The 25,426-nt window shown below is 42.2% G+C and overlaps 3 protein-coding genes across 3 annotated transcripts in view; 1 reads left to right on the forward strand and 2 right to left on the reverse strand.

Moving 5' to 3' along the window:
- Positions 1-5,079, reverse strand: part of LOC143289001 (integrator complex subunit 4-like) — a 41,192-nt gene extending 36,113 nt beyond the window's left edge. Inside the window, exons 1-4 of the mRNA XM_076597747.1 lie at positions 4,988-5,079; positions 3,568-3,880; positions 2,839-2,945; positions 2,153-2,329 (exon numbers count right to left, since the gene is read on the reverse strand). Coding sequence (XP_076453862.1) covers positions 2,153-2,329; positions 2,839-2,945; positions 3,568-3,880; positions 4,988-5,041 — 651 coding nt within the window. The 5' untranslated portion in view covers positions 5,042-5,079. The remainder of the gene's footprint in view (positions 1-2,152; positions 2,330-2,838; positions 2,946-3,567; positions 3,881-4,987) is intronic.
- A 4,395-nt stretch (positions 5,080-9,474) lies between these two features.
- Positions 9,475-13,897, forward strand: LOC143288802 (uncharacterized). Its single transcript, XM_076597438.1, has 3 exons — positions 9,475-9,636; positions 11,206-11,381; positions 12,617-13,897. Exons 1-3 carry the CDS (start codon positions 9,489-9,491, stop codon positions 13,304-13,306), a joined length of 1,014 nt encoding a protein of 337 aa, XP_076453553.1. The 5' UTR covers positions 9,475-9,488; the 3' UTR covers positions 13,307-13,897.
- Positions 13,898-18,157: 4,260 nt separating this feature from the next.
- LOC143289002 (large ribosomal subunit protein uL2-like) overlaps positions 18,158-25,426 on the reverse strand; it is an 8,158-nt gene continuing 889 nt past the window's right edge. The window contains exons 2-7 of the mRNA XM_076597748.1: positions 25,105-25,248; positions 24,085-24,226; positions 20,594-20,812; positions 19,911-20,026; positions 19,004-19,090; positions 18,158-18,279 (exon numbers count right to left, since the gene is read on the reverse strand). Coding sequence (XP_076453863.1) covers positions 18,202-18,279; positions 19,004-19,090; positions 19,911-20,026; positions 20,594-20,812; positions 24,085-24,226; positions 25,105-25,242 — 780 coding nt within the window. The 5' untranslated portion in view covers positions 25,243-25,248 and the 3' untranslated portion in view covers positions 18,158-18,201. The remainder of the gene's footprint in view (positions 18,280-19,003; positions 19,091-19,910; positions 20,027-20,593; positions 20,813-24,084; positions 24,227-25,104; positions 25,249-25,426) is intronic.

Genomic DNA, 25,426 nt, shown 5'->3' on the forward strand with positions numbered 1-25,426 from the left:
CACACACACACACAACCGAACACCGGGTTAAAACATAGACTCACTTTGTTTACACAAGTGAGTCAAAAACTAACGCACCTAATATCACAAAGATTATATCAATAAACAACAGCCAACAAATAACACTCAAAAAAATAACATCATTATCATCAGATAGACAGATAGATAGAGATAAATAAATAAATAAGTATATATACAAACTAATAGATAAAAGAGAGAGAAAGAGTTTGCATGGCTTATAACTGAAAAGGTATGGTAGGTCTATGGATAGGTGTTTCCAAAAAGATGTGTTTTCAGACCAGTTTTAAACGATTGAAATGAGGGAGAGTGTACACAAGTGAGTCAAAAATAATTTCAATACAACACTATTACTGGGCTTCTGATGTTAAAAATCTTGGGGGTGGGGAGGTAGGGGGGGGGTGTCAAAGGTACACTCTGGCAGAGGGACCAGGATGACTTTCAGAGGATCATCCCAATGCTGAACATTCTGCTCATCTTCTTCTTCTTCTTCTTCTGCGTTTGTGGGCTGCAACTCCCACGTTCACTCGTATGCACACGAGTGGGCTTTTACGTGTGTGACCGTTTTTATCCCGCCATGTAGGCAGCCATACTCCGTTTTTTTGGAGTGTGCATGCTGGGTATGTTCTTGTTTCCATAACCCACTGAACGCTGACATGGATTTACAGGATCTTTAGCGTGCGTATTTGATCTTCTGCTTGCCGTATACACACGAAGGGGGTTCAGGCACTAGCAGGTCTGCACACATGTTGACCTGGGAGATCGGAAAAATCTCCACCCTTTACCCACCAGGCGCCGTCACCAAGATTCCAACCCGGGACCCTCCGATTGAAAGTCCAACGCTTTAACCACTCGGCTATTGCGCCCATCGAACATTCTGATCAAAAATGCATTGTTGCACACATAACAAAGGCAGACCTTACCCTTCTTATTCAAATTTCTCGGTTTCTGGGCCAAGATGAAGTAAAGGCAAGCCATGCACTTTTCTATTTATCTATTTCTTTTTTTTCTTTTTCTTTTTTTATTATTATTATCTAGTTAGTTAGTTATTTAGTTGTTTTTTTTGTTTGTTTTGTTTTGTTTTTTTGTACGCCTCTAGTTGACTTCATCAAGTTTTTGCACCTTATACATATCATTATTAGTAATAGTAGTTCTTTTTTTATGTATTTATCTATTACTATTATTATCATTTTATTTTATTTTTGTTTTATTTTTGTTTTTATTTTTTTCTCAAGGCCTGACTAAGCGCGTTGGTTTCCGCTGCTGGTCAGGCATCTGCTTGGCAGAAGTGGTGTAGCGTATATGGATTTGTCCGAACGCAGTGACGCCTCCTTGAGCTACTGAAACTGAAACTGAGACTGAAACATGCGCTTTTCACTATTTCTAGTCCTCCTTTTAGCACAGCAGAGAAGAGCTCACAGTAAACCCAGTCCAACACAGGAACAACCCAACCCAGCTCAACCCAACACATCCCAACCTAACCCAACACAACACCACACCACCCAATACAATACAACCCAACCCGACCCAACCCAGCAAAGCATTACCCAACCCAGGACAACCAAACCCAACACTTGACAACCCAACCCAGGACAACCACCAACCTACCAGTGGAGTGATGGCCTAGACGTAACGCATTCGCCTAGGAGGCGAGAGAATCATTAGCGCGCTGGTTCGAACCACGGCTCAGCCGCCGATACTCTCTCCCCCTCTACTAGACCTTGAGTGGTGGTCTGGACGCTAGTCATTCGGATGAGACGATAAACCGAGGTCGCAGCATGCACTTAGCGCACGTAAAAGAACCCATGGCAACAAAAGGGTTGTTCCTGGCAAAGTTCTGTAGAAAAATCCACTTCGATAGGTGCACACAGGAAAAAAAAAATACAAAAAAAATGGGTGGCGCTGTAGTGTAGCGACACGCTCTCCCTGGGGAGAGAGCAGCCCGAATTTCACACAAGAGAAATTTGTTGTGATGAAAAAAAAGAAATACAAATACAAATACAAAACAACCCAAACCAGCACAGCACAAACCAACACAACACAATGCAGAGCAACCCAACCCAACCCAACCCTACACAACCCAACCCAACCCAACCCAACCCAACCCAACCCAACCCAACACAGCCCGCTTTACCATGGCTGTGAAGGCGGCAGTCCTGACACGCGGGTCATCGTCGGCCGTGTACTGGCCCAGCAGACAGAGGGCGCTGTCTGTGGATGACGTGTCCTTCACCTTCTCGTCACTGGTCCACAGCTCTCCAATCAGCTCCAGGCAGCGGGCTCTCACGAAATGACTGGGGCTGGACAGCAGCTGCGACACGCCACGTTATTTGGCAATGTTATTGGCGGTCGTCTCTCTACTCTGATGCTGGGAGGTGGAGGGAGCAAGTGTGTGTGTGTGTGTGTGTGTGTGTGTGTGTGTGTAGTTACAAGTGTGTGAGTATATGTGCAAGTTTTTTTTGTGTTTTTTTTTGTTTGTTTTTTGTTTGTTTGTTATTTTGTTGTTGTGTGCGTGCGTGCATGTGTGTGTGTGTGAGAGAGATTTATGGCTTTTTTTATTTTTAAATTTCATTCTGTTGTGTATGAACTCTTCACAAATATTTTCATGCCAATACTCTATTCCAAGTTTATCTTAAAGACTCATGAATAACAAATGTCTCAATATTAAGAAGATCCCGATTTGCTTGTTTGTTGAGTTGTTTGGATATATATATATATATTCCTCTTATGTACTGATCCATTGTTATCAATAATGTTAATGAAAAAATGCAAACATAATAAAAAAAATAAATAAATAAATTTTAAATACAAACTGTTCACCTGACGGGCAGCGGTGACCAACTGATGGTGAAAAGACAGACTGTTGGGCAGACAGCATCCGATGGTGATCAACACTGACAGTATATTGCTGGTCACTTTGTGGGACTCTGCAGACGACGCCACACCACACCACACCACATCACAGGCAAGGCGAAAAACATCAACAACCATTCACCTACAGGTTAAAACGATGTACACATTTTTACAGGGATTTTGAAGTTTTATGTTTGGGTGTTCTTTTTTTTTTTTTTTAATCTTTTTTTTTTTTTTTTTTTTTAAATCAATGATCTGTGCTTTCAAGCATATCCGTACAGTGAAGTGTGTGTGTGTGTGTGTGTGTGTGTGTGTGTGTGTGAGCACTCACAGACACTAAAAATACTAAGTGCATGTAAACATGTGTATGAAAGTGTGTGTGTGTGCGTGCATGCATATATCATTATATGTGTACATGTGTGGTCAATTATGCAAATACCAGTGCCACATATTTTATAGATCCAGTCATCCACTTTCACACACAACTATACAAGCCCACACATACATGTATATTATGTGCATGTAAATTTGCATGCACAAATACATGCACACACATGCTCATTTACACACATTAAAACACACGCACACACATGCACACACACACACACACAACACACGCACACCAACACACAACCCCCCCCACACACCCACAACAACCCCCCCCCCCCCACACACACACACACACACACCCATTACCTTCTGTCTGCAACATAGGCAGCAACTGATCCGAGATCACCTGAGGATTGAACCCAGGCACGCTTGCCAGCCTGGTGAACACATTCAGAATCTTGCTGCGCACCAGAGCGTCTCGGCTCCCGTTGTACTGTTCCATCAGTTCCGGAAAGATCCTTTCAGCCACAGCCTGTTCGATGGGGAAGCTCTGCTCCAGAGTGACGAGCGCCTGCAGGATCTCCTGGGAGGTGTTGTTGGTGCTCTGGAGCTTCAGGTGGACTTCCGGTTGCGCCGGCTTCTGCACCAGTCGCAGTCGCTTGATCGGCCTGGGTTCTTCCTGAAGTTACATACATGATGTGTATGATAGTCAGTCGTGTCCGACTATGACCATCAGAACAGCAGGAGGAGGCAACTGTTGTCCTAACTGTCTGGGCTAGAATTTTGATTACAGAGCAGTGTGTCTTGCCCAAGTTACATCCCCACTCTCTCTGCCAAGAGGGGTTTTAGGACAGCCAGCGTTGGGATCGTAAACATTATACATAGGCAGATTTCTTCCCCTGTACTCCTTCCATTCAGTTTCATTCCAAAGACAGAAAATTTGTAAATTTGTTTAAATCGCATTGCAATATATACTCTACATTTCTTCACCTGTCAAGAGACATGGAGAAGACCAGTCAAAGAACCTGTCAAAAGAACAGTGGAAGAAGTGCGGATATTGTCCATTCATACACACACATATAAATACATACATCAACTGTGTATAATTTACTCTTGCTGTCCTATATTTATTAAAATCATACAAAAGTAAAACCAGATGTTTGAAGAGATGCTGTCCACTCAGGAACTGTCCTAACACTTCTGCAATTACTTGGAAAGAGTTTATGTCTCTCTCAGACTTCCAGCCTTCTGCTTGGCTGAGAAAATCCGCTTTACCAGCTCTCAGATGGTCCTTTACAATACACACACCGCAAGATGCTGTCTTTTTACAACTGCAACTGATCCAAATAAATGTGTGCGTGCGTGCGTGCGTGCGTGCGTGCGTGCGTGTGTGTGTGTGTGTTTGTGTGTGTGCGTGCGTGCATGCATGTGTGTGTGTGCAGGTGTGAGTGCCTGTGTGAGACTAGAGAGTTTGTGTGTGTGCGTGAGAGACAGACAGGCAGAGGAAGACTGAGACTTTGTACACTATATGAGTTAAAAATGTTCCTCTTGTGCCGTAAGTCTGTAAAATCACGCGCAAAAAGTACCCAGTGGGTTTATCCTAGGATCGAGCATCCACTGACGTTTATGGCCTGAGACTAGAGAGAGAGAGAGAGAGAGAGAGAGAGAGAGAGAGAGAGAGATTCTGGCGTCAGAATATGACCTTTCATGTAGTATTGTATTGTATAGCGCTGCTAAAACTGGCTTCAGAAGTGTCAAACTATATGAGAAAATTGTTATGAAATACCTGAATAACATGGCTAAATTCAGCAAGTGCCCTCTTCTTCAATTTCGCTGCCATTTTGCGGAGCGGTTTGTTAGAGTTTCATTGATGAAAGAACAGAAAAGGGAAATAAGGCCAACAGACTCTCTTGAAGGTTACACACCCCAGTTACACAACGTCGTTTCGGTTTTTGATGTCGTTGTTCAAGTTACTATTATGAATCAGTACGTTACGCTCAATTAATAAATGAAAAAGATGGATTGTACGCTACATGTTATTTTTCTCAAGCATGTCTTGAAAAACAATAAACTGTTGACTGAAATAGGTATTGGAATCTTAGATACTAAAACATCAGTGGTTTTACCGAATAATATGTGTCTTTGCATGGTTTTAGTGATGCATTTTCTTCATGTCGAGGATTTGTGATTTGGGCGAAAAAAATAAGTATACAAACAAAACCCGTCTGTTTCTGCTTAGCAAAACACTCCATCAAGAAACAATAATAATGATAATGACAACAGCAACAGCAACAGCAGCAGAAACAACAACAACAATAATAATAATAATAAGTAATAATAATAAGTAGTAGTAGTAGTATCGAGCTTCAGCCAAGATCCACAAGGGGTCAAGATCACTGAGCTATAAATAGAACTGTATGTCGCTACTAAAACTGGTTTCAAAATAGCCCGGAACTACATGAGGAAAATGTTTTGAAATACCGGAATAATATGAACTGAATTCGGCAAGAGCTCTCTCAAGTTCTTCAATTTCGCGGTCATTTTGTCATTGAGCCACTTATCCACGACCATAATAACTTAGTAGAATCTCACTTTGTCACACAGAACTGACAACGCAGAACAGTCGAGATCTGAACCTTCTCCCTTAGAAGTAGTACAAATCATTCCATCAACCGATCCCTTCATCGTGAAGGTATCTGTATGATTGTGATAGCCGCCTCAGCCTGTAACAAAACAAAATCAATTTTGTAGGGACATTATGTCCCGCCACCCTCTTAACATACCATGCTTGCCATTTTATAAACAGTTTATGAAATTCGGATGGTCCGACTACCGAAGGTCTGAAGAGTACAGAAAGATCAGCATGTTTTTAAGATGAGATTAGTTATAGCTTTTTTCATCCGAGTCAGAAAGACTGAGAGCAGTAAGGTCAGCTGTGGATGGAATTGTCAAAAGAAATATGTTTTATTGTCAGTCAAATCAAATCAAATTATGGTGCTTAGAGCCTCGCCGACCACTGAGGCCATCTCAAGGCTATCGCCACGTTAATACCTACTACAAGTCAAGGGTAAAAAAAAAAATCCAATAAGAACTAGTCACCGCTTTAAGCTTTCCACTCAAAGTTTAAAAACCTTCCATAGTTTAAAACCTTTAAAAATCTGATTTAAAATGTTCACTTCTTTCAAGAAGTCCATCAGTGTCCACGGAGGGACATCACGAAACAAAGTCTTCAGAGAAACCGCCGTGTAATGTCTGTGTCTAACGTCATGCAGATCCCAACAGTCAAGGAGCACGTGTTTCACGGTGAGAGGCTCATCACACTGAATACATCGAGGGGCTTCTTCCCCCCTCAACAAGTAAAAAAAAAAGAAAAAAAAGTGTGCCCCGCGCGCAGTCTGCACAGCACAGACTCCTCCTTTCTGTTCTTCACCACCGATGGGAGGGTCTCTATTAGGTCTGGACAGATTTGGAACAGCTTGTTGTCCCTCTGGGTGTTCCACTCCTCTTACGAAGGATCTCGATACTTGTCAGTCAAGGGAGGTCGAGCTAACAGTATATGGAGGATCAAACGCACAGCATCCACCACACAGATCGCACAATCATCCACAAACAGTGACGACGACTCAGAATCATGATTTATACATAACACTTAATGAACATACAGAGCGGGATAGATAATGCTACTTTGGCGAACACCGGGCCTAGCTATTCTTGCTAAAAAAAAAAAAAAATGTCAGAATGAATAGAGGCAATATGCAGGGGCTTGGAATTGTCGATTTACCAAGCCGGTGGACGATTGCAGAACATATGACTCGACCAAGGAAATGTGAAAATATTTGGTTCTATACGTGATGTGAGGGGGGAAAATGTCAATGTCTTTCTTTTTAAGTACAATGATTGTACTTAACTGTTTGGAGAGGAACTGTCCTGGACAGATAGTGGATGATTGTACTTAACTGTTTGGAGAGGAACTGTCCTGGACAGATAGTGGATGATTGTACTTAACTGTTTGGAGAGGAATGATTGTACTTAACTGTTTGGAGAGGAACTGTCCTGGACAGATAGTGGATGATTGTACTTAACTGTTTGGAGAGGAACTGTCCTGGACAGATAGTGGATTCCACTGCAGAGGGAACCAAACATACATTTCGCCCACTACTTCGTTCTGCAGCTCTCCAGTCCCTCAGTAAGGGACCACTGCCGTGTCCCCGGCCCGGCCACCCACCCCGCACTCCCAACTCCCCGACATGCTGTGACACCAAGATTTCTATCCAACGAAGATAATCATATAGGTATACCATACCTTTTTTGTGTGAAAAGCACACAACTCCAGATTTCAATCCACAGCTGTTCAAAGCTACATACCGTAGGCGAAGTATAAAAAAGAAAAAAAAGCAGATTACAAATTATTGATCTTTTAAAGACAGTGGATGGATATAAGAATTATGTCTAACGAGGATTCAGGTTACTTATTGTGTCAAGCAAACAGCTGACTCCAAATTTGTCTTGATCCTGGCTTAAAACTCGACTGGACAGGTCAGTCACATCATTTAAGTTACGGGCAATATGGCACTGCATAGTAACTGCATAGGCGAAAGTATTAAGGAGAGATATAAATATTGGCTCATATTCGCCCTTTCAAGTAAGGGTAGGCCTATTTAAACTGACACAAAAAGACAGCATTTGAATCTTTTCTAGAGAATCTGACATCATTCACTGAATCACCGATTTTGTCCTCGAGTATGTGGACTCGGACGTCAACGGCCGGCTGTGGTCTACCTCCATGTGAAGCAGTGGCCTGTGGCCGTGAAATTCAACCGACGAGCAAGCGGGTGTCCACTCGGCTGACGGGTTTTGATTCCCATATAACGACGGGATTTTTAATCCCTCAACCCGCACTACATCTTGAGTGGTGATCTGGGTGATGGTCTTTCGGACGAGGCGATAAACACAGCCTTGCACACGGGATGCACTGAGGACTAAACGTGAGAAAAATCCATGAAAACAAAAGGGTTACCTATCGTGGCAATTTTATAGTGTTGAAAAATCCACTTTAATAGCAAAACAAATGATTTTGCATACAGGAAAAACGCCGGTAAACGTGGATGGCACTGGAAGAGAGAGAGAGAGAGAGAGAGAGAGACAGAGACAGAGACAGAGACAGAGACAGAGAGACGGAGAGAGAGACGGAAGAGACGGAGAGAGAGACGGAGAACGAACGAACGAACGAAGTTTTTTTTATTGAGGGAAGTGGAATAAGCATACATGTGCTTTTTTTCATCCAGCCCTCAGGGCAAATGGAAATTGAATATGAATCAAAACATCCACAAAGTAGCAAAGAGATGAAGAAATAAAGACATGACATTCACATTCACATTTAAACATGCACATCTACATAATAAACATGTACATTTACATAATCATGATACAAACATCATCATGTCATGAAGGAAAAAGATCAAACCATCCCCCCTTTTAAAAAAAACAAAACAAAACAAAAAAAACAAAACAAAAAAAACAAAACAAAAAAAAACAGCCCCTCCCAAGCCTCCCCCCCCCCCCAAAAAAAAAAAAAAAAAAAAAAATTCAGGACACTGATTGTGGTTGTATATGGAGAGAGAGAGAGAGAGAGAGAGAGCCGGAGAGAGAGTCCCGGCAATAAAAACCAAACAAAAAAAACCAAACAACAACAACAAAACAAGTATATATTCGTCTTCATCATGACTGCCTTCTTTCCTACCATGGAGTGACCGCAATCATTTCAGTGTTGATTACACTGTCACAGGGTGGCTGAGGACATCTAATTCTAATTTACATCTGCGTGCACAAGTATTGGCAAGCACGGGAGGTATTTCTGCCTGTGCAAGGCAAGTGCAGCATCACTCGTTTGCAAACAATAATATATATATATATATATATATATATATATATATATATATATATATATATATATATATATATGTATGTGTGTGTGTGTGTGTGTGTGTGTGTGTGTGTGTGTGTGTGTAACACAAATCTGGACTGGATGAGACTTGAGAGATGTACCAGTAAGTTCCTGTCTCCATGCATCTGTCTGTCAATCAGTGCCACATTCAGGAGAGACGGGGATTTCATCACCGCAGAGCATGCCTTCATCCGATATGATGAGTGAGTGAGTAAGTCAGTGAGTGTGTGTGTGTGTGTGTGTGTGTGTGTGTGTGTGTGTGTGTGTGTGTGTTGTGTTATGCTGTGTTGTGTGGTTTTCGCAAAAGGTGTGTATGACCAAAGCAAAAATGGCGCAGACATACATGTCTGACAGTGAAACACTTCGTTTCATAGAACTTGTACGGAGTTATCCTTGCATCTGGGATTGTTCTAATCCACAATACATCGACAGAAGCATAGCTGCCGAATGCTACATTTCAATTGCGAAAGCAATGGGGAATGGGATGACAGGTAGGTTCGACTGTATCACACGATCATCATCAACTTGCTTTGTTGCAGAATCCTTTGTTTATGTCGTGAACGGTGCACGTGGTTGCACAATCCACCGTAGCATGAAAGGATTTAATTGTAACTTGCAAATTATTATACACCCAAACGGATTCGGGCCCAGCAGATCTGCATATCTGTTGCTCAGAGAGATCGCCCGAAAATCCCCATAGATTAGTCAAATACCCAAGTGCTGGATTTAGTTCATGGACATATTGTACAATTTTATGAATTTTATAAAATGATGGCAACTGTGTGTGTGTGTGTGTGTGTGTGTGTGTGTGATTTCAAAAGTGCCCATAGCTTGGTTTAAGTGATAATATATATATATATATATATATATATATATATATAGTTATATAACTAAAACCATATATATATATATATATATATATATATATATATATATAGTTATATAAAGCAAATTTGAATAATAATTAAAATATTTAAATACTGTATTGTTATTAAAAATCGTCATAACAAATAATAACATAGACTGAATAAAGTTTGTGATGCATTATTAATGATATTACAATATGAGGTGTCAGCTTTAAAACTGACAAAGGACATAGTGTGTTTTTATATATCATAGTACTTTAGTAGTCATACCACTACTACAACTTTTTCTCCCATAATTAACTGAAGAGCCATTGAGGCACCACACACAGAACTGTGTACCAGACTCTTCCTGGTGTGTCAGTTGTGTGTTGAAGCCTGGGGAAAGGCATTTGCCGAGACCCAGGGATCGCGTTAACGCATGTTTTTCGCGTATTTGACGCATTTTGATTTTCGCTGACGCATTTTCACAGCGCTCACGCGTAACACTTACGCAAAACAACTTTTACTTCAAGCTGTATCAATGCAACTTTAGGACTGACTTGGCAGCTAGGTTTGCGATACTGAATCAGACGGTACAAGAGAAAGTGTGTGTGCATGCGGAGCACTGCGAGATGCCAACGTGACTCTTAACAGCTACAGCCAATTAACAGAGTACCCGCGCACACAAAACTGCTTAGCTGACGAGTTTTGGAACAGAGTGGCGTCATTACAGGGTGTGACCCTGTAGCGGGAAAGTTAAGCCTTGTTTGACTGCTGAACGTTACTCGGATAGCCTAGGCCCTAGCATTTTTTTGTTTTCCACTGTATCTGGCAGCTGGCAAAATATGATCAAAACTGCTGACCGATCAAGACTGACAGATGCGCATGTGGACACGCTGTTGCGCATTGCAGTGGAAGGTCCAGCATTGAGCCAGTGCAACAAACTGATTGTCAGGGCTTGCGGTGAATTTCAGCGCCGACGTGAGCGGCGAAAATAGGTGAGTAAACCTTTGATTTAGTGTCATTGGTCTGACGCAATTCTGACTCTAACTTTCGCGTTTTTTTGCCGACTTTGCGTAAGCTGCACGCGTTTTGAAAAAGTCTAGCGCGATCCCTGGAGACCAAGTCATACAAGTTGATATTTAATTTTCATCAGCACATTGACTGAACAATACGCTATAATTATACAGTCTCAACAAACGTGTCTGTGTGCAGAACTTGATGCCAGAAAGAAGATGAAGAGTCTTCGCACCCAGTACAGATGTAACTATGTGAAGTACACAGAGGCGCAAGAGATCAACACCAGCAGAGTTAATAAGCGAACCACACTGTGGAAATTTTTCAAGCCCTTGGATTTCCTTCGCCCCTACACAGGACTTCGGGATGGAATTGTACGTTACATATTTCAACGTTTTGCTGTCATGTTAGTTTTGAATGGAACTGGAACTGCAACATTTAATTTTCTTGCTCTCAAAGTTCAGTTTATCAGGATCAGAATAGTAACTTTATTATCTCAGAAAGTTGTGAAGTTTTGTGATACATACAGATAAGGAACAAACCAGTAAAGTTTGGTGTACAGCATGTATAAAAAAAAAAAAAAAGACACACAACAGTCATAGCAAAGCAAGCCCAGTGACAGTATCACCTTTCCACTGTTTTAAACACACACACACACACACACACACACACATGACCACGCACACACCTGCTTGTATGCATATACCCATGCACACTGTAATACACTTGCACAACGTATTGAACAAATATGTTGATGAAGGCAGTATAAAACAATACCAAGCTGTAAAACACACAACCAATTTTAAGCAAATACCGCAAAGGACTAGGAGCATCAATCACAGGCAGAGAGAGAAACATCAATTTTAGTCATAGAAACATCACAAAAACTAAAAAGCGATTCAGAACACAAGCATATAGAATAAACAGTGCTTGCAAAGGTACTGATCAATCAAACCGTAGAGTTAGTTTCCCCCAAAAACACCTTATCAGGTGGTTTTGTGTGCTTGCCACATGCTTTCCACAACCCAGGAAACAACTGGATTTCAAAACATGATAATTGATGATAATTGTAGATGGGCACAATAGCCGAGTGGTTAAAGCGTTGGACTTTCAATCTGAGGGACCTGGGTTCGAATCACGGTGACGGCACCTGGTGGGTAAAGGGTGGAGATTTTTACGATCTCCCAGGTCAACATATGTGCAGACCTGCCAGTGCCTGAACCCCCTTCGTGTGTAAACGCATGCAGGAGATCAAATACGCACGTTAAAGATCCTGTAATCCATGTCAGCGTTCGGTGGGTTATGGAAACAAGAACATACCCAGCATGCACACCCCCGAAAGCGGAGTATGGCTGCCTACATGCTGGGGTAAAAACGGTCATGCACGTAAAAGCCCACTCGTGTACATGCGAGTGAACGTGGGAGTTGCAGCCCACGAACGCAGAAGAAGAAGAAGAAGAAGAAGATAATTTTAAAATGATTGATGACTTCTTGTCTCCACAAATCTTTAAAAAGAAAAAAAAAAATGCAGTCTCCAAAACTTCCATTTGATGAGAGGATCTTTGATGTTGACTGTCTTTTGATTTTTCGTTTCATGCTTTGTTTTCAGAATAACCCAAACCCCCCACCAGTCCAGACACCAGTGCTCAGTGACAGCAACGGTTTTGACAGTGGCATCAAGACTGACAGTGACAGTGTTGACAACAACAGCATCAAGACTGACAACAGCGTTGACTATGCCATCAAGACTGACAACGACGGTGTTGACAATGGCATCAAGACTGACGTCAGCGAACACGACAGACTTGGCAACGAAGACATCTGTTCCGATGGCAGCATGTCACTGAACTTGTCTGTGGATGAAGAGGGGGGCACAGACTGGGAGGAGGAGAGGGAGGAGGAGGTGAACGACATTGTTCAAAACATGCAGAGGCCAGCGCAGCATCGAACCACTCCTCCCTCCCAGCGGAATCACTCCAGATTTTCAGGACGCCGACTCGTGCAGAATGCTGGGGAGAGACACTCAAACGCTTCTGTGATGATGAATTCAGACTTGAGCACACAGAGGAACTGTAGGAAACGGAAAACGGCTCCAGCGGAATCCGCTGCGGACATTCTCATGGGGGTGACGAAGAAACTGCTGAGGGGAGAGGCAGGGACGCAGGAGATGAGTGACAACGATCACTTCTTCAGAATGATGGCCTTGGAAGTGTCGCGGCTGCCGGCCAGCTCTCAGGACCGTTTGCGCTATCAGATACACGGACTGCTTGTGGAAGAGAAAAAACAACTGTATCACTAGTGTTTGAAGGATTATTCAAAGGTTTGTGTCGCAGTTTACTGAGGAGGGCTCTGTTGTGGCAGAATCGGTTAGGCGTTGGACTTTGGATCCAGTGTTCCTACCATCTACCGCCTTCGCACAGGACACTGCGGCCTCCGAGCACACCTGAAGAGGATTGGAGTGGCAGCCACATCCCTATGTGATTGCGGCTAGGCTGACCAGACCCCATCCCATATTCTCCAAGACTGCCCCCTGTGTGAGAAGAGATGCGGCAGCAGTCCTGGCCTGGGGGTGCTGACCTCAACACCAAGCTCTGGGGGACGGCAGCCGATCTTCACCGGACGTCCGAGTTTGTGGCATCCCTCGGACTTCGACCCTGACTGTGTAGCTGTCGAACGCAAAAGAAAGAAAGAAAGGATCCAGTGTTCACCAGTGGTTGGGGTTCGAGTGATGGCCTAGAGGTAACGCGTCCGCCTAGGAAGGGAGAGAATTTGAGCGCGCTGGTTCGAATCACAGCTCAGCCGCCGCTATTTTCTCCCCCTCCACTAAACCTTGAGTGGTGGTCTGGACGCTAGTCATTCGGATGAGATGATAAACCGAGGTCCTGTGTGCAGCATGTAAAAGAACCTGGGGAGAGCAGCCCGAATTTCACACAGATAAATCTGTTGTGATAAAAAGAAATACAAATACAAATACCTTCATGTTCATGAAGTGAAAACGAGGCTGAAATCAGTGACAAGATGGTGGAGGAAGCTGTGGTGGTTCTCTTCAACTCGGACACTGAAGACGAAGATTTCAGTGGATTCAGTGAGCAGGATGATGTTGAATAAATGTGACTATCCCTAAATTATGGATCTTATTTTCGTTGTGTTTATTTATCATTTATTTTGTGGCACTAGCTGTATTTTCGCTTGCTTTTCTTTGTGTTGTTCCGGCTTGTGTTTATTTCATAACCTACAGTACTGACAGCTTTTCTGTAGTATCAGTATGTGTTCCGGTACCGGAAATAAGTGCGGCTTATAAGCCAGTGCGGCTTATGTATGTATAAAGTTCAATTTTTTCCAAAATTGAGTGGGTGCGGCTTATATACCAATGTGCTCAATAGACCAAACTTTACGGTATATGAGTTCTCTGTGACCAGTGGCAGTAAAAGGCTGTGAGGCATTTAACCAAATACTGATCCTTTGGTATTTCACATTCCATTCCTTTCCCCTGTCATTTTCTCAACACTACACCCTACCTTTTCTTTAATTCAGTTTATTGTAAAGCCTAGTAAGCCCACTCCAGATGCAGGTTATCTCACTTAACAAGATCCCCACGTTCTTCTTCACCTCTTCAGAGTCAATGGGGCACTGCACAGAATCAATTGTTCACCAGATTCCCCTAGTTCTGCGTCTCTGCAAATAATTTTCCAGTCCATTCTGTAATGTTGTTTGTCCAGTCTTTTTTTCCCCCCCGTCTCCTTCGCTCAACAGTTGCTTGGAGAATTGTCTCGCCAATGCACATATTTTAGTTATTCAAGAAACAAGAACTCCGGGAGCATCGTGTATGAATATGGTCAACCCTGCTTTGATGACTGACAGAGGAATTTAAAACGCAGGCTATAAGATGAAGCAAGATGTGTTTCATAATCATCTTGCTAGTGACGGGCGCAATAGCCGAATGGTTAAAACGTTGGACTTTCAGTCTAAGGGTCCTGGGCTTGAATCACGGTGACGGCGCCAGGTGGGTAAAGGGTGGAGATTTTACGATCTCCCAGGCCAACATATGTGCAGACCTGCTTAGTGCCTGAACCCCCTTCGTGTGTATACGCAAAGCAGGAGATCAAATACGCACGTTAAAGATCCTGTAATCCATGTCAGCGTTCGGTGGGTTATGGAAACAAGAACATACCCAGCATGCACACCCCTGAAAACGGAGTATGGCTGCCTACATGGTGGGGTAAAAAAAAAAAAAGGCCATACACGTAAAAGCCCACTTGCGTACATACGAGTGAGCGTGGGAGTTACAGCCCACGAACGGAGAAGAAGAAGAAGAAGAATCTTGCTAGTGAATCAGACCAAATTTTCTGTATCAGCTGTCAGTGGTTATTTTGTTGTGCAGTTTATGTCTGTGTTGCAGAAATTCCAGCTTTGTCATAAAATGTTTACTCTAGTTTTCTTCTTTTTGTCGCAGGTTTGTATGATCAATAATCAGTCATTCATGATTTCTTTCCCAAATGAAATGACACTGTAATGCTATTCAGTATTGCCATTTCTTCAACAAATGGTTCATTTTTTTGTTTCAATGAAGTACAGGCACTAACAATCGTCATCACTATTGAAAAATCAGTTCTGTATTTTTTATGTTTTCATTCATCATCATTCCAACACAAAAGCATTTCTCAAAATTTCTTCTGTATCAGCCATGCATTGATCATCAGTCACCTACAGTACATTAACTTCTGAGCTGGCATAGAAGTGTCTAAGTGGATCCTCCACCCAGAATGGATAAACTTCAAAGGAGATTCCCCCCCCCCCCTAAAATAACATTGAATCTAACACACTTATAAGCCAGTGCAGGGGAGATCATCTATCAGGGGGAGGTAATTAAGCAACGTAGTTTTGTTTTCTCCCCATCTCAGCGGTAGTGGTTCACACAGGACAGGGAATCAGACCCCTTCTGGAGCCTGCACCAGTGGATGGTAAAGTAAGTGTAATTAAACAGGAATTTGTGCCTGCCTATGTGTTAGGGTAGCTGTTAGATACACCTGTATGTTAAAATGTATGTATGCAGCGTGTGTGTGTGTGCGCGCACGTGTGTGTAGTTACATTTTGGTGTGTGCATGTAACATAGATATGTGTTATGTTAACAAAAGCGTTTTTGTAAAGCGCCTAGAGCAGATTTCTGGATAGTGTGATATTATTCATGTGGCATTTCTGACTGGTTGTAAGGGACAGAAAGCCATTCAAGGGCTGTGGTAGAGCATGACCCAGGATATGTTTTCACACCACTGTAAACTGCCTTGTAAGTGTCCACCCCAACGTTGCACAAGTTTCACCCTGGAGTTGGGGGTGGGTGTTTACAGGGTACTTTATCCTACATGCAAGCCCATTCTCTTCCTTAGTTTCACCAGAAAGTACTGGGTAAGCATTTAGTAAATTGCTTTAGGGGGGAACACGGCAGTGCAAGAGACCAAAATGATTTTTTCATGATTTGGGTTTTTGATGGATTTTGATTCTTGAACATCTCTTCTATCATATGCACAAGTTTTCCACTGCAAAGATGTCTTTAACAATGAAAAAATTGCCAATAAAGATTGCTTGTTTAATCACGAAAGTCTTTATTAATAATTTTTTGTTCAATTTTGACGCAAGTTTCTGGCCTTGACAACATACCTTGGACTTGTTCAATGAGTAGTAAACCTACAACCATGAGACTTTGCATGATTGTTTTATTCTTGTTATTGAAGTTTTGTTATGAGTATGTGTGAAAATATTCTCTGGGATTTAATTTATAGCAGTTCCAATCTTTTTACCCATTGCATTACGAGGATTTTGCAATGCCCAAAATTTCAAAAATTCATCACAATCTCACTTGAAAATGAAGATGTCATTGTGAATTGTCCACATAACAAAAAGTGTCTGCATGCACCACAAACCTGATTTCTTTGATACTTTGTTGGCCATTTTGATTTGTTTGCATAGCAACAGGTATTCACAGAAATCTAAGAACACTTTTTTTTGTTGTCATACACAAGTGATGATACACCTAGTAGACCAAAAAAAAGAGAGATATCGTCGGAGAGAAAAAAAGTCGTTATTTGACTAGTGTCTGGCCTTAATCGATGCTCTAGAAGTACAATTAAAGGTGGATGTTTACAGGGTACTTTATCCTTCATGCAAGCTCATTTCCTTCCTTAAGTTTTACCAGAAAGTACTGGGTAAGCATTTACTTAATGCTTGAGAAGTCAGATTAAACCTGCAACATCAGGAGATTAATCCGATGCCCAGAGTTAAAAAGATCTGCTTCACAGCATTCTGGTGACTGGCATTGACCTGAATATCTTAAGTGTTCAGGGACAGACCTGTCATTTTCTAAAAACAGTTTGAAACAAAATGCTAGCTACTGAAAAAAGCTGCTTTAGAGTGTTGTCATGATTGCACTTGCTTTTTAACGACACATTAATGCAGGCGTTCTATTCTTTATCTCTGGGTCTAAATCTGCACTGCTTAGTAAAACATCACTGTCACAAACAGCCAACTGAATTATTATTAGATCATGATAATTTTCTTAGCCCCCCCCCCCCCCCAATTGGGGATGGGACAGTACTACGGTGACAGCCTCTGGCCAATGGAACAAGCAAATTGACCATAGCTTGCTATAATATGCAAGTGCTTATTTACTATCAGGAAGTTAACTATGTCTGATAAAGGTCTTTGCACACACTTCCGGCTCATTAATCAGCAACAAGGTTAAAAAAAAAAAAAAAAAAAAAAAAAAAAAAAAAAAAAAAAAAAAAAAAGTTTCCACATCGCCCCCTGGGCCCCATAATAAAGACCTGTCTCCATTCATTCTTGGCAATAACTTTAATGGAAATGTCATCAGTTTCCCCCCCCCCTAAAATCAAGACCCGTCTCTGTTTATTACTGGCAATAAGTTTTCAAACATAGAAATGCCAAAACCTACTTCACATTAGCAGGTTTATGGGGAATGTAGGATGAGCTGAGCGAGGTTGGTTTGCACCACTGAAACAGTGTAGACAGACAGAAGCAGAAAAATAGACAGATAAAAGTCTGACTGAAACAGAGAAAGAGACGGAGACAATACAATCACTCCGAAACAGAAGATAAAAAGACGTGGAACACAAAGCTCAACACACTGACACAGCCATCCTTCCTTCAACACACTTTATTTCGACCCAAAGGACACAGTCTCTACTCTTTGTCTCCCTTCTGGATGACTTCACGGGTACCACGCAGACGACCTGTTCTTCTGGCGGCGATGAGACCAACCTGAAACACCACAATGCAGCACGTCAGTGGTAATCTTAGGAAAAAAAAAGAAGGGGGTGGGGGGTGGGGGGAAGAAAAGAAAAGAATGGGAACTTCTTGGATCTTAATGAGAATTCCACTTTACAACACATTCACATGCTCAGACAACACTGAATGATGTTTGGGTATGGAACCCAGTAGTCAAATATCACATAAAAATATGAACTACACCAAATGTGTAATACAGGTTACATTCAATTCATATATCCTGCTCACACACACACAAAAGCTAGCTCACTGGCCATGCCATCGTAAAAAAGTATGCTGGATCCAGTTGCACAAGAAACTTTTCCCACAAAACAAATGTGGTCTGAGTAACTAATGACAACCCCCCCCGAATACTGCTATGCACAGAACAGAAAATCAGACCCCAGCTAGAGGTTGGCATGTCAAGAATGTTAGATGAAATGTTTTCACTTTATTTTTCTCCCTTAAAAAGGAAATTTTCTATCTAAAATTACATTTAAATAACATACCGTGACCCAACTAGTGCAGACTCCGGCAAGGGGTCTGACATTCCTGTCCTGTGCAAACTACTACCCGCCTATGTGGAGAAAATGAAAGCAATACGGCCGATAACCTCCCGGAAGAAGTTAACCTTCCCTTTTGTCCCGCTAGCTAAAAAAATATTTTCCCTCTCTCTCTCTCTCTCATACCACACACAGAACCTCCATGTCCCACTCACCTTTCTACCAGCAGAAGTGTCTCTGCGCACAGTGGAGGCCTTGCCAATGTGCTGGTGGTTACCACCACCGTGAGGATGCTCCACGGGCTGAAACACAAAACAGTCGACACCGAATCAACCAACGCCAGTCATTCCAGTGCTCCACATTCCATCCAAATCTGCACCGCCACACACACACACACAAATGCAAGCATATCCTTTACCAAATATGCACACTGCAACAACCGTACAAATGCAAGCATATCTTTTGGATATAAGTTTCACAGTGTTAAATAATTTTCACCTTTTGCAAAATTTACAGAATATCCCAGGGATATGGTTGACAAACATGCAATGCTGATTTCCATTTTCAAAGCTCCAGGGGTGTAAATTTATGCCCCGTCAAAAGTCCTGCTGTGTATGTGCTACTCTACCATGTGGTAAACATGCACCCCCTTTGTGGACACAAACTGCCGTGCAGCATGGGCCAGGACTTGAATCACGGCTCAGCTGCCAATATTTTCTCCCCCCTCCACTAGACCTTGAATGGTGGTCTGGACGCTAGTCATTGGAGATGATAAACTGTGGTCCCGTGTGCACTTAGTGCACGTAAAAGAACCCATGGCAACAAAAGGGTTGTTCCTGACAAAATTCTGTAGAAAAATCCACTTTCATAGTAAAAATAAACAAAACTGCATGCAGTAAAAAATTATTAAAAAAAAAAAAGAAAAAAAAAAAGAGGGTGGCACTTAGTGTAGCCACGCGCTCTCCCTGAGGAGAGCAGCCCGAAGTTCACACTGAGAAATCTGTTGTGATAAAAAGAAATACAAACACAAATAATAATTTTGCGTCAAGAATACAACCACACAGAAGGTAAGAACTTAAAATTTTTTACAGACACAGCAGAGAAAAGGTATGCGATACTCACGTTCATGGCAACACCTCTGACTTTAGGCCAGCAGTTGCGCTTCGCCTTGTACTTGTGGTAGGCACGCCCGGCCTTCAGCATGGGCTTGTCGATACGCCCACCACCAGCAACAATGCCTGCAAACACACACAACAATCATCAGGTCCCTTAGCCATGAACCAAACAGCAACACATATGTGTCATGTCTACTTGCAGTCAAATCAATTACTCAGAAGTACTTACAAATTCTGTGTCTCCACAAATAATCCTTTGTCTACTTATACTGGTTTGGGAAAAAACAAATTTTTAGCCGACATCATATCGTGCAAACTTGGAACCAAAACAGTGGGAAAAACCTACGCAAGATTAAAAAGGAACATCTTAATCATGTATCAACTTGCAAAACCTGCAAGGAATTACCATGGATGATCAACAGTCAAGTTCAAGCATTAAGAAAAACTGGAAGAAACCACCTTTCTGAGTGTGTGTCTGCAAATAGAAGCTTGTGCATACACTAAAAACTAAATAAACTAAACTAAAAACCAAACAAAAAATGTTACCTTTCCTGGAAATCCACACACCAACAGCACAGCTCAACACAACACACCACACAAACCCACCCATTAATCACCACCACTTCCTTTTCATGCAAAGCAAATGGAAAATAACAAAAGAGCCCACAACTGGTAACCAAGCCAACTTACCGACCATGGCGCGGTTTGCAGAGGGCACCACCTTCTTGGAGCCGGAGGGCAGTTTGATGCGAGTCCTGTGGGTGTCGGCATTGTGGCTGACGATGATGCCAGAGTTGCCGCTGGTGCGCACCAGCTTGCCGCGGTCGCCGGTCTTCTCCTCGATGCAGCAGACCACGGTACCTTCAGGCATGGAGCCCAGGGGCAGGATGTTGCCGATCTGGAGGGTGGCTGCCACAGACAATGGTCATAAATCATTCTTTTGGTGTCATATTTGTATTTGTATTTCTTTTTATCACAACAGATTTCTCTGTGTGAAATTCGGGCTGCTCTCCCCAGGCAGGGTTCCCAGGTGGTGGGCATGAAGCCAAAAAAGGACCTTTAAAGGACTTTATAAGGACCTCAAATCAGTTTAAAAGGACCTTTGCCGACATGACTTTACAGTACACCCCAAAACTATTTGACATGCAGAACAGCAGACACTTACCTCTCATAAACGGAAGAACAGCTAATCCCATTTGACTGTCGTATTTAGTCTTTGCAATTCACGTCACTGCAGGCTAGGCCTAAGCAAAGCAGCAGCAGCAGGCGTGACTCACAGCCACTGTACCACGCTTCGCGTCTGCCACCGAGCAGAAAGCGCACTACTGTTAGGGCCTAGGCCTATAGGCTGTATCCTCCTACAGTAAGTACTGAGTTTCAGACGATCGCGTCGGCATCTTTCAACGCGCTTTGCAACTTGCGGTTTTGGTGTCGAAGGTGTTTCAGTTTCGTTCTCAAGTCTCTTTCTCTTCATAAAACAGGACTTAACAGTACCTTTCAAAAATTAAAAGGACCTCCTGATGAGTTAAAAGGACCAACTTGCTGAATCAAAGCACTTAAAAGGCCTTTCGACCCAAATCCAATTCCTAAGGACTTAAAAGGACTTGAAAGGACCCTACGAACCTTGCCAGGGAGAGCGCGTCGTTACACTACAGCGCCACCCATTTTTCTGTATTTTTTTCCTGCATGCAGTTTTATTTGTTTTTCCTATCGATGTGGATTTTTACTACATAATTTTGCCAGGAACAACCCTTTTGTTGCCGTGGGTTCTTTTACGTGCGCTAAGTGCATGCTGCACACGGGACCTCGGTTTATCGTCTCATCCGAATGACTAGCGTCCAGACCACCACTCAAGGTCTTGTGGAGGGGGAGAAAATATCGGCGGCTGAACCGTGATTCGAACCAGCGCGCTCAGATTCTCTCGCTTCCTAGGCGGACGCGTTACCTCTAGGTCATCACTCCACATATACTGTACAATGTCAGACTGATGCAAAACAGGCCTATCTGTTTGCCCCTCTTGGCCAAAAATTTGAGGCAACACAGTGATAAGACGCTTCCCCATTAGCCCGTCGTCTGCTAGTCAATGAAAAGCCATTTCCGGCAGGAGGCAAACAATCATTCTCAATGGCAGCCATTTTTCAGATTAGTGACTTATCGGTTTGCTCTGTCCTTGCCAACCCTTTATGCCTTAGAAATGTTATATTTTCAATCCTGATCATTAAAAAAAAAAAAAAAAAAAAAAAGAAAAAAAAAAAAAAAAAAAAAAAAAAGGAGGAGTTTGTATTATATTCCATGTTTGGTGTTACATATACTTGCGCTGAATCATTCCTTTGGCCAAGGCTCTCCACGCCATCTTGTCAGGTTTACGCTCTGTCTCGTCTTACGCTTTTTTTTTGGCTATTAAGCGTATTCATTTGGCCTTATTTTGCTGCATGTGGCTTGTCTGTATTGTATTCTTACATTCTGTGTACTCAATTCGACTTGTCAACCTCGATTCGTTCGTTTTTCTCTACCTCTAAGTCGATCCTGTCTTTCCTTTCTCTAAAAAAGACTTAGCCGCTTGGATACACAGGTCAGAGATTGAAGAGGGCACTCTAACAGGGAGGTAACAAACTGGGGGGGGTAGGTAACTAGCCGCATCTACTTTCATTTTCTTCCCTTGAACGGCGTAGTTGTTTGCACAGGCCAGGGAATCAGATCCCTGCTGGAGTCTGTGCCAGCGGGACATGGTATAGTATGTGTAATCTAGACACTTTTTAGCAACAATAAGGAATAGCATTTGTCTAAATTAGATTTAAGGTATCGGCAACCGCCAATTCACATTCAGCCTGTCAAAAAATTACAAACCATACTCACATGTACACACCAATGAGTAAAAAACAGCACAAAGCAACAGTGGAGAAATAAAGTTTTGCTTCCAAGTGTTGACTGGTTTCACGGTGAAACAAATGCATTTTGCAGTCAATTTGATCTGTACATCAACTGTTAACAGTTACCTCAGTGAGTGAAAAGTCCTCCACACAAAATTCAGGTCAAAGTGAAGAATTTTTTCATCATCATCGGCAACTGTGACTGGAGAATCATTTCTCTGCATCTTCAAAACATCAAACTCTCAATTCTTCAGGAAGGGAACCAAAAACAACCAACCAAATTCCCCAGTACATTATAAAATTCCTGGTATCTCTACACCCTACCAACCTTCCCCTAGTTCAGTTGTATAAAAGAACACAAATTTAAGAATAATCTTCACCTATAAGACCTTCAAGGGCATTCCAAATAATGATATATCAGGTGTGCAGATGTTACAAGCTTAATTTCTGGCTTTTCTGTTATGACCAATCATTCAAACATTGCTTTTTAAGTCCTGGGCAACACAGACCCCCAAAAAACAACAGCCTTGAATAGCTGACGATACACAAGATACCTTGTCTATGTGTGATTCTAAACATGAACCACCAGGGATATACAGAATACAAAAACAAACACTGGATATGGAAGAACTGAGAGTGAGAAAATACACACAAGATTGCAACACCCTTTCTCAAGAAAACACAATGACTGCAACACTCATACAAATACGTAACACCCATTGTCATGCAAATATACCCATGACTGCAACACCCTCCGTCACACACACACACACAAAGACTGCAACACCCTTTGTTGTTGGAACCAACTAGCTCTAACCTCCCTTGTGACAGTTACCTCAGTTACTGAAAGTCCTCCACATAAAACTTCAGGTCAAAGTGAAGAATTTTTTTCATCATCACAGGCAACTGTGTCAAAATGTCGGGAGAAAAGAATTTCACCATCTTTCCAATCCAGTCAAATCAATGTGCCACGCTTCTGCCAAATTTTGTAAAACCAGTCTACCTGGACATGCTTGCATCACTGCTTACATTTAAGTCTGAAATTTGACCAAAAACATTAAAAAAACAAAACAACACCCCAGTGCAGACCTGACAATGTATGACATAGTAATGAGTATCTAAAGCATGCAAATGTTGCCATTTCATGTGATTGTGTGCTTTTACTGTGATCAACAATGCTGCTCTATAGTATACTGAGTTTCGAGACACAAGTGGCAACCACAATTTAGATTTGAGACACAGCGAAGGCACACACATGCAGCCAGTGTAAAGCTGGGGATCATTTTAAGAGTTGCCACATGTAAAGGGTACCTTTCTTGCCACAGTAGACAAACTGGCCGGTGTACATGCCCTCACAAGCCACAAAGGTCTCCAGCTTGGTCTTGTACTTGTAGGGGTCACGGAAGGCCACCTTGGCCAGGGGAGCACCACGTCCTGGGTCATGGATGATGTCCTGCACAGGCATTACGGCGTTATTGTAACGAAATATTCCAAGTCACGACAGATTTCTGTGTGAAACAGAATGCCAGAGAGTTGTGTGCTTACATGACTTTTATAGAGGTGCGTCACATGATCTGTGCTCTCAAAGTTGATTGGCTCTACAAATTTTTGAGCAATAAGGGTGTGAAACTGCAGGCTTCTACTTTCAGCGTTTTGCTAAAAATTATCTTTTTTTTTTTATATTGTGCATATGATGGTACTTCACTGTAGAGTATGACTGTATCAATAGAGGCTATCAACTTACTAAAATGGAGGACAACACATGTTTGCTCCGTTGTCTATGTTGATCGCCTTTGGCAATGCTTGAATTTAGAGTAAATGTTACAACGAATATCCAAGATGTCTGTGGAACTTCCAGCGATCTATTTGCACAGCTCCCCCCCCCCCAGGGAGAGAGCATTGCTGCAATACCACAGCGCATTTTCTCTCTCTCAGCCTTATGTGGATTTGATTTCCTATCAAAAAGGAATTTTCTACAGAACTTTGCCATAGGAAACAATAAGATTTACCTAAAGCTAACAAGTGCTGTGTACAAATGGGCAATTACGCATACGCACACAGAATCTAAGAAAACAGTACGTCAGTTAAGAAAAAATTTGAAAGAGAACTTTTACTGAACTTAAAAACAATCACGCAACAACAAAAACAAAAAGTTGTTAACAGATTTTGGAACTCAAGTTATCTTACGGAAGTCACATATTTTTTATGACTGTATCATGCACATTGTTTTGAGGATGATTACGTTTCTCAATTACTGCAACAGCCAACAATATCTCTTGCATGAAAACGCCACTTATCACCACCACCACGACATGCGGCACACATCCTTACCTTGATCACACCCTTGATGTATCCATGACGCTCTGCGTAGTCCACGGGACGCAGAGCAGGCTTGCCTTTCCTGTTGCGGGTGTGGGCCTTGAACACTGACCCTGCACCCTTTCTTTGAGCACGGATTACACGACCCATCTTGGTCTGAAACAAAATCAGCAAGTGACTGATAGTTTAAGTCTGTATAAAATTTGTAATTCAAACATGATTATACATTTGTCAGCAGGGTAAAGCTCCATGGCTCATGCGCAGAATGAATGGCGTTTTATAGGTTAGCAAAAAGCCATACGACATGACTAATGAAATAGGTGTACACTTATTT

Source organism: Babylonia areolata, chromosome 13 (genome assembly GCF_041734735.1).
Source record: "Babylonia areolata isolate BAREFJ2019XMU chromosome 13, ASM4173473v1, whole genome shotgun sequence".
NCBI lineage: Eukaryota > Metazoa > Mollusca > Gastropoda > Neogastropoda > Buccinidae > Babylonia > Babylonia areolata.

Coding starts and splice junctions, on each gene's coding strand:
- LOC143288802 (XM_076597438.1), top strand. CDS start 9,489: ATGTCTGACAGTGAAACACTTCGTTTCATAGAACTTGTACGGAGTTAT. Junction 9,637..11,205: donor AATGGGGAATGGGATGACAG/GTAGGTTCGACT, acceptor GTCTGTGTGCAG/AACTTGATGCCAGAAAGAAG. Junction 11,382..12,616: donor CAGGACTTCGGGATGGAATT/GTACGTTACATA, acceptor CTTTGTTTTCAG/AATAACCCAAACCCCCCACC.